This window comes from Leptidea sinapis, chromosome 38 (assembly GCF_905404315.1).
Source record: "Leptidea sinapis chromosome 38, ilLepSina1.1, whole genome shotgun sequence".
Lineage (NCBI taxonomy): Eukaryota > Metazoa > Arthropoda > Insecta > Lepidoptera > Pieridae > Leptidea > Leptidea sinapis.
Genome location: NC_066302.1, coordinates 4,470,798 through 4,491,537, shown reverse-complemented (window position 1 = coordinate 4,491,537; position 20,740 = coordinate 4,470,798). Strand labels below are relative to the sequence as shown.

The 20,740-nt window shown below is 37.2% G+C and overlaps 1 protein-coding gene across 5 annotated transcripts in view; it reads left to right on the top strand.

The window, feature by feature from the left end:
• LOC126975876 (MOB kinase activator-like 2) overlaps positions 1 to 20,740 on the top strand; it is a 90,554-nt gene that overhangs the window by 16,143 nt on the left and 53,671 nt on the right. Inside the window, exons 2-3 of one of the 5 annotated variants that reach the window (XM_050823966.1) lie at positions 5,237 to 5,266; positions 16,201 to 16,272. The exons of 2 other annotated variants lie outside the window; for them this stretch is intronic. In XM_050823966.1, coding sequence (XP_050679923.1) covers positions 16,256 to 16,272 — 17 coding nt within the window. In that variant the 5' untranslated portion in view covers positions 5,237 to 5,266; positions 16,201 to 16,255. Of the gene's footprint in view, positions 1 to 5,236; positions 5,267 to 16,200; positions 16,273 to 18,404; positions 18,638 to 20,740 lie in introns of those variants that run through there. 2 more of the 5 variants (XM_050823967.1, XM_050823963.1) reach the window with 2 other exon arrangements.

Below are 20,740 nucleotides of genomic sequence, written 5' to 3'. Positions count from 1 at the left end.
TCTGAAGTAGGCCACAACCGGCGGTAGACTGAATATTTGGAACCGTTAGTAATATGACAGCATGCTACTTCCACAATTCAGATTCAATTTTTTTTATTCAAAATAGGATTTGACTTCACTTATTGATGGTCAAAAACTACCACCCATTCCAAAACGAATGCCTCAGACCTGAGAAGAATGGGCGCACAATTAAACTTATTATTTAATAGTCTGAGGGTTGCTCCATTCCCAATCTGTGGTATCATTAAGAAAGTTATTTATGTTATAGTAAACTTTACCACAAACGTTTTTAACAATTCTTTTGAATAGCCGTAATACTTTTAAACATTTTCTGGGATCTTGTTGTAAAAGCATATACATCGTCCCACAAAAGACTTAATAACTCAACTTGCACAGTAGTAGGCATTATAAATTTATGTCTGTTCCTAATGTTAACATTATGGTTATGACAGTTTCTAGCAAATGCACTTATATGTGCCTATCAACAAACAATACATTATCAAGAATATATTGAAACCAACAGTCAAGATGTTAATTTATTTAAATGTTGCTCGAGAAATAAAATAATTGGCTACATATAAGTGTTTCTCGTTGAAGGTTCATCATATAAGAATTAATTAGTCGCTAGCCCCTCAAACTCTCTTGTGATAAAAGACTATGTGACTTTTGAGAATGGTCATTCCTATTTTATTTCCAAATCATTTAATCTTTATATGCTTATATATATATAAGAGATTTCCACCTATGTTGTTGACTCACAATATAATATTCTTTTAGTCGAGTAACGGTATGAGGTCAGCTAAGAGCTGATGTGACGACATTTCTAATTCTCTCCCTTGGCGTGTTTGTTATGCCACGCGAAGTGGGCGGGGGACAGCTAGTTTAGTATACATACAGTTTGAAAAGCTGATGTGATTTGATTCCCAGTACGGAAGTGTGCAGTACATTGCCATAACGTTTTTTTACCATGAGCAGCAATCATCTTTTATCGAAGCTTAGTTTCTCAGACTTCAATATTTTTTAGTTTGCACGTAAATAAAGTTATCAGTCAGTCTAAAAAAACCAATAATTCCTGGATTGAGGAGCACCTCGATGCTTCTCAATGGCCGGACGCGCCGCAGTTATCGAAATTTCTCTCCGCTCTTGCAACATCAGATGAATCACAAGAGCGTTGCCTTCCTTTAAGGAAGGTGTACGCGCTAATTTTTAAGGTATCCATATCGTATCGTCTCGGAAACACCGCACAAGGAAGCTTATTCCACAGCTTATGGTGTCGCGCAATCCACATCCCACGCGTCGAAAGCACCTATCGCCCCGCACGCACAGTGCAGTCGTGCAATAAATTTAACGAATGTTCAGTATTTTAGTTGTATAAACTACTAGTATGGAAGTTGATCCTGTTTTTGTCGCTTGGTATTAACCAATAATATAACAATAAAAATCTCTCACATTAGTGAGAGAGAAGAAAATGAGCCGAAACGCCCGCACTGCCCTGGTTGGCTGTTACCTGCATTTAACGCGCCCAATTTTAAGATGTATCCCGCAGGCGCTGGTGGAATCCGTATACTTATAGCATTTTACTGCGGGTCTAATTTTAGAGGGTTTTTTATCATTCGACCATAATTCTACCTCTTAGTGTGCTAGAGAGCAAAATATACAAACACGCATGCAGACATTTAAGCGGCAATTTAGGAAAATATTAAAAAACATAATAAGAAATATATAAAAGAAAATCAAGCGTCCTGTCCGTAAAAACCCAAGTACTCTGCGCACTTTCTTCCAGGGAACACCGGTCAAGAATTCATAACTGTCAGCGGTGGTTTCTTACCATCAGAACTGAGACAACTTTGTCGTCAAAAAGTAACTATGGATGGATGGGAAGTTCCCATATACTTACATTTTCGCATCCGGCAAGGTAGATGTGGATTATTTTCGATCGGCAATTTTTTACAAAATTCTTGATAGATGAGGTTATATTTGAACACTTTGGACAAAATTGTCCATTGTTGTCATTAGCAGGCAGTGGTAGTGCACAAGCGATCGATCATTGGACTTGATTGTCTCCAATTGACTCCGGTGTGCGTCTAATTATACTAAACGCTCGCACCACACACACAAACCGGCTTTCAATCAATCAAATATGAACAATAGAGATATTTTTTGACAACACGCTGAACGGTGAGTACAGTATAGTATTCAAGATTAAGATATACAATAGCTGGAGAACCAATTTGATGTGATACCTAATACAGTTTTTTTTACAACAAAAATTAAAAGGTTATTTGCCACTGAAAATCCATTTACATTTTAGGAATAAATAAATTGGACCATAAGTAAGACGAAAAATTATTTATTGTTTTAAAATTATATATAATTCACAATAATTTCTTATAAAATATATTTACTTTATCACTAAAATTATAATTCTGTTATAGGCCGTTATCTATATGTATAGCTTTTATGTAATCGATCACCTTACGTTTGGCGCGTGCTTTTATTTTTTTTTATGGAATAGGAGGACAAACGAGCATACGGGTCACATGTTGTTAAGTGATCACCGCCGCCCACACTCTCTTGCAACACCAGAGGAATCACAGGAGCGTTGCCGGCCTTTAAGGAAGGTGCGCGCTTTTTCCCATAATTTTCATATTTTAAGTATTTATGCATTATTTTTTTTTCCTTGTAAGTGTGTTTTAAAATTGCATATGAAACTTGTGAGCAATATAATATACTATTACTTTACACTTACTTCATTATGTTCGAATATTTTTCAATAAAATACAAAGAATATGTGGTCGCGAATCCATCCGCTTATTTGTAACGGGAAAATATTATATTTAGTTATGATTTATTTTATTTAAAATGTTAAAGATAGGACTTTAACGATTTTAAGCGATGATAGACACTATTAAAATAACAGACCTACATTAAAACATTCTACTATTCGGAACACGTTTAAGAAAATAGTGTATTATACAAATACAAATTTGTATTATAAAAAAAATATCCGGCAGTAAGAAATATTTTATCGGTAAACCCAACACGGGTTTGTGAACAAACGATCTACTGATACCAATTTTATTATATTGGTGGATGGAACCGCTGCCGGTGGTATCGGTATTCATGGTATTCAACTTTAGTCTTTGGCTAGAAAGTTATCTTCCACATAGATCTCAAGTCGTTACGATTAAAGGTTATATTTCAAATTTAATCCCCATCACATCTGGCCCTCCCCAAGGATCTCATCTCGGCCCTCTTCTATTCAATAGTTTGATTAACAATGTAGACAGCATATTTCAAAATTCAAGTTCTCTTCTATACGTTGATGATATTAAAATATTTACGAAAATTCGTTTGAAGTTGAAATTTAAAAGTTGAGATTTTTTTTTGAGGTGTGGTTTATAACGTTACCACTTAAAAGTGTTGTAGAACTTTTAGATGATTAATGTTAGTTTTAGATTTGTTTCTATTTCTTAATTCAATACTTACTGTTTCCTGTGCTGAAATATTATTTAATCAAAATCAAATAACATAAGATAATCATTTATTACCTGTCATCTTATCTTATCAAAGAGTTGAATTGTGTAGATTGTAATTGAACATGCATAAAATCGCAAAACAATCGCTAGTCATTTATAAATGTGAAAGTATATGTTCCGTTTTATTCATAACTAAAGAGCAACAAGGTGTGTCGGAACTGAACACTACATTATCCATTGCATTATACCACTCGAAGGGTTCTGTGCAATCATTATTTTGATCTCATTAGATATGAATATCTGGACGACAGAGTCTTGCTTGGATTTTTAAGAATGTACAAACCTTAAAAAAGAAAACTAATATTACATCTGGATTCGAACCGGAGTCTTCTGCTTTCCGGATCACCCAATGTCCCATCTGAGCTATTATATTATACCTTTGTTTTCTAATGTTACTGTAGCTTTTTCTTATTAAAACACGGATAAAACTACATTTTTTAAAATTGAAACCTAGCTAGATCTATTTCTCGCCCCCATAACTACTTGTATACTAAATTTCATTAAAATCATTGGAGCCGTTTCCGAGATTCAGATTGTATATATATATAAAAATTGCTCGTTTATATATATAAGTTAAATAAAATCGAAAAGCGTTTATTCCATATGTAACTTATACGTCTAGTCAGAGCTTCTTGCTGCTAGACAACCGATGAAAATAGGCCAGATTAATTATTGTGGTGAGGTGACAAGTTAAATATTACACTCGCGATTTGTATGTCACTTTGAGTTAGTGTGCGTGCATTGTTCAAAATGGACGTAAACTGTTAACCTCAATATTTTTCGACGTTTTGAAAGCTGTCACAGTCTATCTAGATGTATTTAAATGATCTAAGGTTTGGTTATTAAAAAATTCACACTTATGGATGAGAACATTATATCCTTATTATACATTAAATCATTCATCACCACTTCGGTAAAGATGATCAAAAAGGGGAAAAACAGAGACTGGAAAAGCTTGAGCAGATTACAAAATATTTACACAATCTCTCTATAGATGATGCAACAAAAATACTCGTACGTTTCGACTTAGGTTCACACTATACAGTAAAAAATTAAATCATAAAAAACGTCAACAGGCTTATGAGTACCCACAGTAAATTCCTACATACACTACAAATTAGAATGTATGATTCGAAAATTTCTTTTATATCTGACAGTTTCTTTTATTTTATATTTTTTATGTTTGATTTGCTTAGTCTGTGTTAATTATAAGTAGCTTAGTTAAATCAATTTATGTAGATACGCGCTGCTGTTAAATCTATTTCGAATAGTTTCTAGGTCTTAGTAATCTTCAAAAAGTAACGGTGAGGAGCGGACTTTTTTTAAATGAAAATAATGGACGAGACGAACAGGATGTTCAGATGATGGGTATTTATACGCCCTGCCCATTACAATGCAGTGCCGCTCAGGATTCTTGAAAAACCCAAAAAATCTGAGCGGCACTACAATTGAGCTCGTCACCTTGAGACGTAAGATGTTAAGTCTCATTTGCCCAGTAATTCCACCGCGTCCTTCAGTCCGAAACACAGTAATGTTTACACATTACTAGGTACTTCACGGCAGAAATAGGCGCCTTTGTGGTACCCATAATCTAGCTGGCATCCTGTGTAAATGAGCCTCCCACTGGTAAAAGGACATTAGTCCCAAATTGAAGAGTTAACACAGTATTAATACTAACGATTATTTATTTGTTACAGGTGAGTTGCATGCTCGCCGCCGCACGCCCTGTAAGTGCTCACCTCATGCCTCCTCATGCTCCTTCCATTAAAACGTTGGACTAAAAGTTGACATACCTAAAAACGACAATAATTTTGAAATTCGCATATATTACTGGAAATGTTCGTGACCGCTTCAAAATGAAAGGGTTACGATATCGCTATCGATTGAATAGTACAATATGGCAATGCTAATGGCAAAAGTTGCGAATTGTAGTTTTTGTGTATCTAATGAGAATCTCCCAAATGCAATCTAGAAATAAAAAACTTACCACAGAAACGATTTAGTGGACTCATGTTTAAATGGTTAATCGACAAAAAAAAATTAAATGTTAAGTAAACTTTTTCCATGCCAATTTAAATTAGCCAAATAAAAGGCACTAAAATAAATTTAAGATCGATAATGTATACTGTATTCGACGCAATAAATAAATTTCATTTCATTTCACAAAAACACGACCCCCTCCTAAAGATTGAGTAGACCAAACAAACTTAGTTAACCAATAAATATCCAATTTCTCTGTTGAACTCCTCCAGTTGTGAAACAGGCCTTTTAATGTATGTAGGATTTATTATTTTTATTTAAGATCCTAGTGAGGCGTAAGTCATCGTCCTAAGTTCCGCTGTGTGGTGCCATATCAATTTTGGGTTATACGTTGACATTAGACGTATGTACAAATGGCCATTTTTACTAATTTCCATAACATACATCAATCATCCATAATGATGTATTTCTTCAGCTTATACTTTGCACTTCGAGCAACGAAATTTCACTTTGAATTCTTTGTTTTTCTATTTTGTGCCTGATGCGCTTCTAACAAAGTCAATATTATGATATTGTGTATGGAGACTTGAGAATTTGCCTCACAATCTGTCATCACATCTCTCCGTTTCACACATCATTATTCGTAGTGTCGGTTTGTTAGAGGTCAAAATAATTATTATACATGAGATATTATCTCAGCCAAACAATTGTGAATATTATTTATAAGAAACAATGTACGGTGTGGTAGCGGTAAGATTCGATTTCCAAGTTCAAATTATTATTACTTGTTGATAAATTCATACATACTTATATTTATTAAATCGAATTTACATTCGTTAGCGATAAGAAATTGTAATGTCAGGGAAAGGTAATTCATGCTTTTGCGGTAAGTATTCTGGGCACCTTGCCTCAGTGGAAAAGTACCCTAATCGCGGAAAAATGGTAGTCGGTTGAAGCCAGATTTAGGGAGTAACTACGAAAGATGTTTTAGGGTTCTCAATGTAAGCTAAACAAACAAAGCTAAGCTAGAGTTAAAACAGTTAAAACAGTCCTGGAACAGTATGTGGTCTTCCGTTAGCATGAAGGTTGGCTGACGATTGGAGGCTGTCTCTCTGTGAGTTTCTCCATCACTATTTGAAGTTCAGTACGATCGACAACCGTTGATTTTGTTAACTGCATCCCTTATGTATATTATGAGTCACCTTCGCTTTAAGGCATTGTTGCTGCGTCACTCTGGATGTCGGCCATTGCGCCGTTCGTCTCAGATTATCGTATGTAATCCACGTTTCAGCATTCGACACAATCCGCCCTTCATTCCTGTATCAGTTAAACTTAAGGCAAACTCCAATGCGTGCTTCTCTGTGCAGGCTAGTTAATTTTTTTTACCCATTTGCAGTAACATTTAGGTCAATACTTTTGTCGCTATGCAACAAGATCAAACGATGCCTCTTATTCCTTGTTACTTTTACCTGCGAATCAGCTTCTTCAGTCACATTAAATTTATGATTATTTACTTTAGTGGCTGGTCTCTTTCGCGGTTCACTCTTCAAGTCGAAGCTACCTCTATTGGAGCGATATAACCAAAAACGAACATGCGTTCGTTAGCCGTATCATCTCCAAACATAGAATTGCGAGTTCTTAGTTAGTTCCTCGGCGGAAGTCGTATTCTGAAATTACTCTTATTTTCAATGTAAGTATTATCATAATAATAAAATTCATGATATTTAAAAAAAATACTTTTTATAGGATTAAAACGTATGTGCTTGTTATTTTCACATGTTTTCAGGGATACACCCACTGCACAGATCACGAAATGTCGGATTATTTAAATAAAGTTTATACTTTATTTATATCTATATATAATTTAGTAAAGTATAGGTAATTCACGACGAAGCCCATTACATATACCTATACCATGTTTTTCACTTATTCAACTTTCTGATTTATCACAATTCAACATAAGAAATTCTTTTTATTACCGCCATTTTAAGAATCTTCAAAAGTAACATCGTAAAGCAGAATATTTTTCCATTATGGAAACATTCCAGCTCACTCCCGACAGACAATCCCTACTAATAATATTATAAATGTGAATGTAAGTTTGTTTGTTATACTTTCACGGCTAAAGCACTGATAAGAAATAAATGAAAATTTAATTCTTATCAATAAATAAAAATAAATATAGTATTTATATATAGCTTGTTATGTCTTCACCACTTAATTTCGTAGATATTATTTATTTACTGCACAACACACACGTTACTCAAAGTACAGGCCGCCGCAGGACAACGTTACAGCAAGCGGCGATAATGTAATCATAAAAGTTACAACATAACAATACTACATTAACTCAACCCCTAATTATATATAATAATAATAATATTGACACACTTTTACACAAATTATCTTGACCTAAACTAGGCAAAGCCTGTACTATGGGTACAAGACAACGATATGCTGCTGTGTTTCGTCCGGTGAGTGGGGTATCCGGAGGCCTACACCCCCCCTCCCAAATTCAAATGGCAGCACAGACTAAAAAGAGACTACTCCAGGACGGTACCAGGCTATGCAGCCCTGGAGAATCCGTCCCTGGGCGTCCACAATTAGGGCCTGTACCTAACAGTGGTTGCCCAGGCTGCCCCGCGTATTCTAGAGGGGGAAAATCTGCGCTGACTCTATGGGCTTCCCGAGAAGTTGTGCAAATGGGTCACTAGCTTTTGGCTGATCGGAGCATCAAGGTTGTTAATAACGGTGCATGCTCCGACTTAAAACCCATAAACGCTGGTGTCCCGCAAGGCTGCGTGCTGTCCCCTACGCTGTTTCTTCTGCATATCAATGATATGCTGCAAATCAGCAATATTCATTGCTATGCAGACGACAGCACGGGGTATGCTTCCTACACCGGCCGTGCCAACATGTGCCGGGATAGCGTCGACGAGAACCGGAACAAACTTGTGTCTGAAATCGAGACTATGCTTTGCAAAGTCTCGGAATGGGGCCGACATAATTTAGTCCAATTCAACCCCAAGAAGACACAAGTTTGTGCGTTCACCACTAAAAAGTCTCCCTTTGTATCCCCTCGATTCGTGATCACTCCTCTAACTGCCACAGCCTGTATTGGCATACTTGGCGTCGATATATCGAGCGACGTTCAGTTCCGTGGTCACTTGGAAGAGAAGGCCAAACTGGCCTCTAAAAAGCTTGGTGTACTCAGTAAGGCGAGACAGTACTTCACTAAAAGCCACCGCCTGCAACTTTATAAGGCGCAAATTCGGCCTCACATGGAGTACTGTTCTCACCTCTGGGCAGGTGCTCCCCAGTACCAGCTTCTTCTATTTGACCACATACAACGATGAGCGGCTCGAATCATCGACGATCAAGTCATCTCCGATCGGCTTGATTCTCTAGCATTGCGTAGAGATGTGGGTTCTCTCTGCGTCTTCTACCGCATTTATCACGGGGAGTGCTCAGAGGAGCTGTTCGGGTTGATTCCAGCGGCCGAATTCCACCATCGGACATTACGTGCAAAGTACCATCCGCATCACGTAGACGTCTGGCATTCCACAACCGCGCGTTTTGTTCGAATTTTCTTGCCTCGCACAGCCACTTTGTGGAATCAACTACCGGCAGCGGTCTTTCCGAACAGATACCACTTAGGGACCTTCAAGAAAAAAGCATACTCCCACCTTAAAGGCCGGTAACGCATTTCTTGACACACCTGTTGTTGCGGATGTCCATGGGCGGTTGCCTCACCTCTCCCCATCCCGTGAGCCTCTTGCCCGTTTGCCCCCTCTCATATAAAAAAAAAGTTATAGTTATTACAATATACTTACTTAAACATACATAAATACATATAAACATCCATGACTCGGAAACAAACATCCATACTCATCATATAAATGATTGCACCTACCGGGATTCGAATCCGGGACCTCTAGCTTAGTAGTCAGGTTCACTAACCATTCGGCTATATGGTCCCGTTCCTTATAACCCAACATTAGAAACCTATATCGTTCTGCTGCTCTTGTTATAAGCTTTGGAAGTGGGAGCTCGTTTGTGTATATTGCACCCCCAACATTCGATCACAACCATGACCGGAGCATATTTACAAACACAGTGTTATCCGAGTTCCATTTCAATACCCAATTCTTCAGAGCATCAGCTCTGTTGAACGGGCAAACACCGATTTGAATTATCTTAATGACAGCAATAACGTCTTCCTTTTCCCTTTATATTGTGTGACAAACAATGTAATAAAACAGGTGAGGATAAATTATACATCGCAAAGGTGTTCCACTTTGAGAACATAACTTGACCAATGTACAGATTCATAAACAGAGGAATTCGAAGCAATTTACGAATGATGGCTAATTTCGCTACAAGAAAAGAAAATCTATCCTTCATTCAGTCAATGGTTCCGAATGAAATGGAAACGAATGCGACTAGGAACAGTATGTTGTAACTTCTTTAAGTGTGACCATATTGTCAGTTTGCAGTTCATTACGCTTTCAAAAAACACAGAGCGTAATTTGCGTGTTTTAAACCTTTCCGCATAAAATTATTTACTTTGGCAGTAAACTACGATGTTGTTATTGCTCTAATTAGCAAAGGATTTTATCATTTTCCTTATTTTAATGGTGCGGTATTATGCCATATTTATTTCTGTTTCACATTGAAATATTAATATATTCAAATTTATTTTGTGCCAAAATATATGGACGATGCGGGATTCGAACTCTGGTTACGAGCGATCGCTTTACAAACTAAGCCAACTGATCGCATGCCGCATGCGATCATGCTATGTGTTTGTTCAACTCAGTCAATTCAATTTACTATCTATTCGTATATTATTTACTCCTAGAAGTGAGGGATATCACTTAAACAATATAGACTATGAAAATATATTTACAATTTGTAAAGTGAATGGAAACGGTATTTTCCCTGGATAATAATTTTTCGTCCCCATCAACCCCTGTGTAGTGAATTTAATTCAACTGGTTACAGTTTAAACAGATACAATAATTACTCAATGCAGGTCCCTACAAAATAGTATAAAAAATGCTATCTTTAATATAAAAAATAATATTGTTCAGATTAAAACAATAGGGATTTAATACACCTATTTGAAGAATTAAGCTTGAAGCCATAGCTAGGTAATAAACTCAATTAAAGTCCGATTTCGACATCAAGACAGCAATCGGCGAGTGACTAAAGAATAACCCCCTTATAATAGTCTGCTAACTAAAAGCATTGCTAATTCTCACTCTGTCTTCTTCTATTTACCTAAGTCAGAATGAGAAAAAACACTCCTTAGCGGCTGTTTAAATCTAGTGGACCATTATTTATAAGGGGGTAAAACTTAAAAATCTTAACTCGAATCTATTCAGTAGTTTTTCCGTGATGAGCGCACAAATTAAAACTTCTTTCTTTTTATTTATAAAGATGTACATCCTTTCCTAACTACAATAATACCTTTTGTCTACTACGATCTAAGTGCTTTTGAACGTAGCAGTAATTATTGATTGTGTTAGGTTATAATATCATAAAACGAAACCACTGAAATATTTGTATGTCTGTCAAGACGAATAATGTACCTACTCTTAAATTTGTAACAACTTTACTTGTGAATGTTTCTGGCAAATAGAGAACTTTGACTTTGAACATAGCAAAAAATCTCTTGTAATATTAAATAATAATAATACGAGTTCACTGTTATCGTTTGTACGCTTATAACGACCGGACCAGGCAACGAAAGTATAGCTGTGACTGCTATTTATCGTAAGGAATTAATGATTGTACACATAATGGTAATTAAAAGATATAAATTGTGAATCCTTTCTTTTGGATTGCGTCAGTAGATATTTGTTTTTATGATTCCATGTGAATGTGGGTTCGTATGTATTAATGTTGTGCTGAGTTTTTCTTTGCAGTTCTTTTCCCAGTAGACATTTAAGTCATTACATGTTAGTTTCGCTTTTTTTGCTATTGACATACCCAAAATAAGGTCAAAATAAATATCTTTTAATTGTAATTAGTTCCATTGTTATGTGGTTTTCCCCGATCGTATCTTTCTTTAATGTGTGTTGTTCTAATATAATGTAACAGAAGCACAAAGAAAATAAAGTGAAACTTTAAAATCACACTTTTATTATTATTTTAACACAATCAAGCAGAGCTTTCGCTTATTTCGTACATATGTAGAAATGTGGGCTAGTTATTTTAATATTTTTCTCTATAAATAGCGTCCAAATTCGTTCTCTACCACCCTTTGGAAACTAAATCCATATTGTTTTAATGAAAATAATGTGCGGCGGCTTTCTTTAATTTAATAGTGACTCCATATTATACTCTGCATATTGCCAGATTGTTGATATGATATCATAATAATGTTATCTCGCGGCGGCCGTCTTGGATTACAAACGGCTTCGTCGGACTAACAGCCATTCGGCCTACAGCGCCTTTTCCTTCGGTGTCCTCTCGTTGTTGTGAGTTGGTCAACGGCTTGGCGCTGTGTTGGCTCTAACAACGTTTTAACACTGAGTGGTCCACTCTTCGAGCGCGCCTAAAAGTTTGCGAGAAAAAGTTTCAAATACACAGCGTATGTCGTGGGCTTTCATTATGTTTAGATTTATCGATAATCCATAAGTTTTCATATAGGGAACTGTTACTACGCGAGATAAGGCGGTGCGGGTCGGTTGATCTACGGCCGTTTTCAGTAACCTATCTATCCTTAGTTTAACTTACTAGCGGTAGACAAATCTATCTTTTTACGCTTACTTACATTTCAAAAACCTATTGACAGATAGCATTGGACTAATATATAATAATAACATAACTTTATTGGACATAACTATGGATAGATAAGATCTTGTCATTAAACGGTGACAGCAATGTATCCGTAAGTTAAACTATGGGTAGTTAGGTTATTGAAAACAGCCGTTCATGAGCCTCTATGCCGATTTTTTTGCGATAATGCGTCTCCGCATCGAGTCGTTCTGGAGTCGTCTGCGCGGCGCTCAGAATCGTATCCTTCGAAGCACCGGTGATTGCCCGGATAGTCATTTCTTCAGGCATTGGTTGTCCGTGTACCACAGCGAGAACCAAAAATGACCGTGTGTCATTTTATTATTTTTAATTGTACACTTTTGTTTTATATTTTATATCTTATGTTTTAAATTTCACTTATATTTATATCTTATTTCTAATTTTATTTTGTAATATGGACTTGCTCTGAAATAAATGAATTATTATTATTATTATACTTGATTGGCTGTCTTAGGCCGAACTCACGCAGGTACTAAGGCAGAGATGTATACAGCGTACTTAGACTTTGCTCAGACTTTACTTACGTAAAAATTAGCTTAGCACAATCTTTTATATCGTTTTTTATAGCCATTTGAGAACTGAAAATATGCTGAGCTAAAGCTAAGACAGCCCAATACAAAAGTCAAAGGTTCTATATCTTCTTAATATATATAAATTACGAGTCACGTTGTTTGTCCGCGACTCCTAAACTAATGAACGGATTTTAATGGGGATTACTTCATGTAGCACTCCAGTCGAACTTGAGAGATAGGATGTTTTTTATTTCGATTTGGGACCCATAATTATTTTTATTTTCAATTTTTGTTTTGTATGGACATATTTTCTATGAGATAATTTATTGGCGCACGGTTAGACAGTTCCACTGTGAAACAATTTCATTATAACAACAGGGTGCATTTTTTACGAAATAATTCTTGATGTTTTGAAATATTATTGACAAATTCCTATAAAACAGTACTTTTTTTTATTATCTACAGAACAACGTCTGTAGATAATGTCTGTCGGGTCAGCTAGTATCTCTATAGAAGGCTTATAGACGCCTTAGTAAGATACATGCGTGAGGTCGGCTCGGGGTTGACTGGTCTATATTTGAATAAACTAAGCCTATCTTAACTCATTGTCTTAACAAAAGAGCTCAGGGAGTGTATTGTAAGTTCCCCGTATCAAATATCGGAGTTTCGAGTACTCAAAGCTGACTCATTACTAATGTGACGCATCCGGCACCACCGAATACGATAAGGCACGGCCGCGGCGTGACAGATAACCAGCTGCATTCACGAACACAACGATACTTCAGCAATTGCAATTGTTACGTTTTATCGGAATTATTTTCTATGTATACTTACTTTCCGACACGAACACATTAACGGCCGTTTTCAATGACCTATCTATCCTTAGTTTAACTTACTAGCGGTAGACAAATCTATCTTTTTACGCTTACTTACATTTCAATAACCTATCGATATAAAGCGTTGGACTATAAATATATAGGACATAACTATGGATAGATAAGATCTTGCCATTAAAAGGTGACAGCAATGTATCCCTATATAGAGATACGTTATTGATAACGGCCGGTAGTAAAGGCGCTAATCACGACAGAGACTATTAACTCCTATTGCAAAGTCTAGTGTGATGCAAGCGAGAATGGTCAAAGTTAAAGCGGAACAGACTTGCTTTGCCTCTAACAGACCAACCCTATTCTCAAAACAAAACACTCGAAGTGAAAATTGAGAAGTTGTTTTTCGTATTCTCTCGCGGTATAAACAACATTTCAGAGGCAATTTTGATGAAGCAGGGTTGGGTCTTGTATAATTTGGCAAGAGTTGAGCCCTGATTACTATAGCGATGCCACTCTTATAGAAAGGTAATGTAGATATTTTTTTTTCTAAAATGGCATACCCAGGGCTATTTTTGAGAGTCGAACGGTCAAACTCAGAGGATTATAATTTATATTCTTAAATAAATTAAAAAATATGAATTTATCCCCTTCGTGGTTTACTTTTTTTCTGTAATTAGTTTCTCAAAAGGATGTCTTTTATTTGTTATTCATCAAAATTTATTGATGTAGGCGTTACTTTGCGGAAATCCATAATTATCCAAATGATTTGAGTTTTACAATTCAATACAACAATTCGACACGTGTTTCAAAATCTGGCACGAGACTGAGTCTCGACGAAACAGTCTCGTGGCGGATTCTCTCCCGGCAAGACGACTTTTGTCCCTCGTACCAGGGACTAAAAGCGAGCTTTTCATCAAAGTGGGGAACAAAATTGAATACGCACCACGTGAGATAAGTAGGACCATGTCACCCGCGATTGGCAATTGACAATATTCCACTGGTGAGAATGACCTACTTTTCTCCTTATGTGCGTAATATACTATTTTATTTTTGTTAAATACAAATTAAATTTACGTAGGTACGTAAATGTGTATAATAATTAATATGAATAGGTACTCATTAGTATCAATTTGCGACGATGGAGTGTATTGAACTGTGCACCCTTGTGCTGTGCGTATCTGTGCAATAGGGCCGGACATCCTGAAGCAAACACGTGGTACATCCTGTACGGTGTTGTAGAAGTGCGGGAGTGTGTGTGGAGTTGTTCTTAGTTAATCAGACCTAATTATGTATTATTTCTACACTGACAGAATTCGTGACACACACATCAACTGGTTAGGGATATTGAAGTCAAATCGAATCACATTTATTAAATTAGGTCAAAATGACAGATAACATTGTACCATGTACTTAGGAAAAGTGACAAGACACTCATTGCTTGCTGCTGCACTTATAAAATGAAAATAAATCCTAATAGTAGTTGAAACGGTGCTATCTATAGTTCAACACATCATTGTTGAGACCATACAAATCAAAACGATATCCAGGTGGTGGTCATATTATGGGGCTACCCGGGATGGGGTAGATGTACACATGAATCGATCTCGTGCTACCACTTGATTTCACCAAATGAACGCCAGTAGAAAACACAGTTTCATAGTGTTGTAACTCGTACGAAAGCTCCAGAAGGACCACCGCAGAGAAGGTTGCATGAACTAGGTCGAACAGCGCTGCGAAATGGCACTCTCGTTGGTAAACTTGGTGAGCGCGGGAACATTACGACGAATATATGCTTAGAATGCTGGCTTCTCTGCCTGACGGCTTCTGCAATAGCAGAAGATACACATACCGAGGTGGGAGGATGGGCAGGCTGACGAACGCGTTCCTCGAACGCAAAATCGTTACGATCTATATGGCAATATGACAGTTACTTGAACCTGTTATCGTCTGACAAACGAGCGTAAAATTTTAACTCATGCACGATACTGCGGTTTCCCACGATGTTCGGATTTTGGATTGTCCTCCACAGTCGCCCCACTTTAATCGCATCAAACATACCTGTGACATAATACAGTGAAAGACATTGAGCTATTTCACGCTGAATTGGATAACGTAACAGCAAGCCATTGACATCCTAATTTCAAGCACCGGCAATAAATTTTTTCCATTTAATTTGATATTATTTTTTATGACTTAATTATTTTATACACCTCACAAATTAAACAAGCTGATCGAATATTTTTGTTTTTTCCTTATTATGAAATCATCTTTCATGGATCTATTAAATTATCTATGTATCTATGATTATATACTCGAATAAGTAAATCTTTTTAATTATTCGGTTTACCTAATGTTAAGAAAAGATGTCGGCCAAAATAATTTGTTACATCGTTAAATATGGCCAGATCTTTAACATATAACCAATTCTCAGATGATCAAATCTTGAATACATGACGTTTGGAATGTATCAATGTCACCAAGTTAATCAGTACAGTATACTGTTGTTTGTTTCAGGTGAGTTGGTGTGTGTGTGCTCGCGTGGCGGGCGCCACATGCGTGTCATGTGATCATGCTGGACTGTCTCTGGTGAGTGATGCCTCCCGAACCCTGTCCCTCGTACACCAAGGTGGTACCTGATGATCCTGGTGACTTATTCTCTGTCATAGACTAGTTTTAGTATCAATAGGGTATCCGGGATACCACATATTTGCTCCACCGTTGAAGGGGTGTGGATGCCGGCCACAAGAGATTTAATCATTAAATATCAGGAATACTCGTATTACTAATAATTCAAAGTCATTTTGCTATGGAGTCATGCTATTTGTTTTATTTTACGTTGCAAATTGATAGCTGTTCGTGCTATAATACCATCTTGGGTACCATAGACCAAGTCTTAGAGGCAAATGTATTAACTTTTCTGATAAAGTCCCAGCTTATGTTCCGACGACTTAAATAAGAAAACGTCGAAGTAAATCTTATTACTCAACAGCAGATTATCTAAACGATGAGGTGGTGGAGCATTTCTGTGCGAGTATTTATATCTATGCTTACCTCAGGAGTCTATACAGCAATAAAACATTGAGAATGATAAACAGGATATTATATACCTTTAAGCCGATTTCTATATTTAATCGCAATCCTATATTGGCAAAAAATGCGAAAAATTACAAATTTTTTTAATCGATCTATCGATCTATCTATTTTTTTTATGGAACGTATCGATGCAAACCACATTGCACTTTTCCGACCACTTGTGAAGCTTCTTTCGAGCTATGAGAGTACATTTTGTAATTTTGGGTTATTGTAGCGCCCATCAATTCCGAATATTTGTATTTAGTGAAATCCATAATTCTGTACTTTTTACTCGAGTAGCGGGACAATAACAATTTTGATCCAGCCACTCTCTTCCACTGTGGGGATTGATTTAGGACATGACTTGTATATCAAATTATTCTTGATACATCAACGCATATGCACAATGCTTTGGGTCTTCTCTGATGAATTAGCTGGAATATTTGTCTCGCTTTAATTTTTTTGTTTCTTTAAAGGAGTTCAGCACACTCTGGCCTGATTGATTATTTATTTAATAATAGCTATAACAGCATTAACAGCTTCAGTATTTTTAGTTGTAACAGCACGCGGCGACCCCGATATTTTATGGTCTTCGACAGAGGATGCCTGATATTTATCCATAGTACGATACGCAAAGACGACTGATAGTGACACACTTTTTACACAAATTATCTTGCCCCAAATTAAGCATATATAGCCTGTGTATGGGTTACAATACAACGTTAAATTTAATACAATATACTTACTTAAACATACATAAATTCATATAAACATACATAAATACATTTTAACATCCATGACTCGGAAACAAACATCCATATTCATCATATAAATGCTTGCATCTACCGGGATTCGAACCCGGGACCTCTAGCTTAGTAGGTAGGATCGCTAACCACTCGGTTATACTAATAGGTGCCTAGATTTTAAAGTGTCTTGAAAATTACCGTCGGCTCCACACTCACTAAGGGGGTTGTAGCCTGCGGTAATTCTAGTGTAGCTCTCGTGCGATTTGCGTACCATGTACATACTACGTGGTACGTTTCGACTAGCAAGTAGCAGATCACAGTACCCGTACGAATGTACAAACGCAACGATATTTCGTTTTGAATCACGATTCACGACTTTGTTTTTACAAACCGTGTGAAACCAGCTGAAGGACGTTCGCTCTCCAAACTCAATGGTGACTTCAAGCCGTTGTTTTTGTCGCACCTTCACATGACCTCACCGCTCGAAACTCTGAGCCTTGAATGTAAAGGTACATTGGGTGGCCAGCTATCGATGTTGGCAATGGAGATGTTTGATTATATTTAGAGTCGGTTTTACCGAGGTTATGAATTTAACTTCATGAGATTATTTTAGGTCATGTTGTCAGATAGACAGAGAATATGTTGCACATAAGGCACCGTTGCTTCTCCCTATGACAGATTGCAGAATATAATATTGTGTCTGCGAGGGCAGTCATGTGGGTATATTAGCTACACGGAGGTAGTCATCGCAAATAGTAGAAGGTTGGATGAAGTGAGCGTAGACTGGCGCTGCCGAGCCGGTTACAACAGTCACGGTCTAGTTGATTGCTACATGACGAATGCGGGGAGCGCGGTGTGGGGCACCGGTCTCGTCTCGCCGCTCGCGAGTTGCGTTGGACTGTAGACGTCAGTCTTGCGGCTGCCTTCACGCGAGCAGCACGTGCTGGCTGCGATGTGCAGCGTGTCACGCGATTCGGATGTGCAGTGCTTCTGGCAGGTGCATGCGAGGTGATGCTGCGCTCCACAGTCGGGCCGCCGCCACCGCACGCGCGCCACTCGCTCTTCGACTCATGTCACCGCAAAATCCGGCTCATCGGCGGCGGGCCCGTAGCTTTCCTCGGCGGTCTGGTCGCGTAAGTCATCCCTTACACTACATTTGTATACGTCGGTGGAATATTCGATATCGAGGTCAAGGTTCAGTGTTGTTTACATCTCGATGCAGTACTTTTGCGACAGCTTGCAGCTCATTGTGCAAAACGTCGAAACGGTAACCAATCTCGCTTTGAGACATTGAACGTATTGTTACTTGCATGGATGAAGGAACATATTCATCCTACACAATGGCATTTACCTGTATTCGAACCTAGGTACTTGTATATGAATAACTTTGTTTAATTCTCAACCTTCGAGTCTCCCGTCGTACTTCGCAGCCGGTGCAGTCCCCGTATTGTCCAAGTGTCAGACACGGTTGGAGCACACAATAGCAGTCTGTGGCAGTAGTTGGTACCTCCTGGCTTATATTGAACAATACAAGCATTTGCATCACAACTGGTGAAAGGTCAATTGTGTTGAACCGTGCCCCGTTCCCCGCGTGCCGCCCTTCGCCCTCTATTCGTGTTTACTTGTAGCAGGGCTGTCGATAATTGTTTTTGTAATTGTCACGCACACAATATTGGCTAAGTACTGTAGATAAACATACATTTTCAACTTATAAGAGCTAAGCGGAAATGGATGTTAAATTTGCAAGTGCATCATTTATATTTAATTAGACTGTAAAAAAACATATGAATCGAGAACTACTAGGTTTTGAAAATAAACGATGACTTGGTTAATTTATTTTAGGCCAGCTTTGCTTATATGAAAATTTTTGCCACATTAACATTAATGTAAAGTAAAGTAATGGTTGAATAATTAGAAAACAATGTATACTGTTGAGATTAATGACTAATAAGATCTTAAAGTTATAACTTTATAGCTCGTCTATGGTGTCACAAGAGACGGCCTCAAAATGTCATTCAGAACTGTACGTAGTATTGTGATTGTGCCTGGAAAAATATTAGTACCTGGCAAAGAACAACAAAAAATACAAAATCATTTAATTCCCACTTTACATGTACACAGTAGTAACATTTTATGATGACCACACTAGGCATTCGGCCTGTTCGTGGGTGAAATAGTTAAATTAACAGAAAAGTATATTTTATACAAGCGGCTAGTGACTACAAGCTGATTACTAAAACTTAACTAAACAAATAAACTAAAAATAATAACAACACAAGTATTAATTGTATGTATGTGTGTGTGAAAGTGTGGGTGTTGTGTACTTGTTAGGATAGTACTTTACAAAGATTTATAGTTTCCATATAGGTTAGTTGTACTAATTATTTTGACAACGACCACTGCAATTCAGTTTTCAGCTTGACACAAATATAATACCTACCTAACTCATGCCTGTTATCCAAATGTATACAATTGGTTCACTGTGTGTGGCAGCCCTGCACCTGTTTTGCAGTATTTACCATGTATGACGGCACTTATTAGTGTATTGCTCAAACGTTGGCTCTCGTCCGCCTCGTCTCGTAATACACAGTCAACAACTGTCAGTTAATGTTTGACAACACTAATGCTTTACGGCCGTTTCCAATTTTTAGTATATCTCTTACTTGAGATAAAAATCGTAACTGTCGTTGACTTTTCTGTCCCAATAAACTTATCGACGGTAACTCACCTTATACGTACACGCTGTCTGTCAATTTGTCGACGTAGCTTACCAGCGATAGAAGTTGGTATGGAAATTGCAATTCACGCGTCCCAGTATAAGTCGATAAGAATGACTAATCGGGTATATTGGGACAACCTCAGATTATTGACAGCTAATTACTGACAGTAGAAGGTAGTAATTTAATAGATACAGATATCTGTAGATAATATATTGGGAACGGCCGTTAATAAATACTAATCATGTCACATGTGTGAGAATATTGTGAAAGCAATAAGCCATTCAAGCTCAAAACATGGTTCACTTGTAAATGTGTAAACATCAACGAAGACTTCGTCAATAATTACAATTGAGTATAAACTTTGCTTGTTATACTTAAAAACGCAACATTTATTTTCTATAAATTGATTCCTTTGAAATTCTTTTTGATGTCTAAGTACTACGAGCGATTAGGACACCAAAAGCGCTCTGAGAGGAAATATGGGCGAAAAAACTCTCCCAGCAAAGTCTTTATATT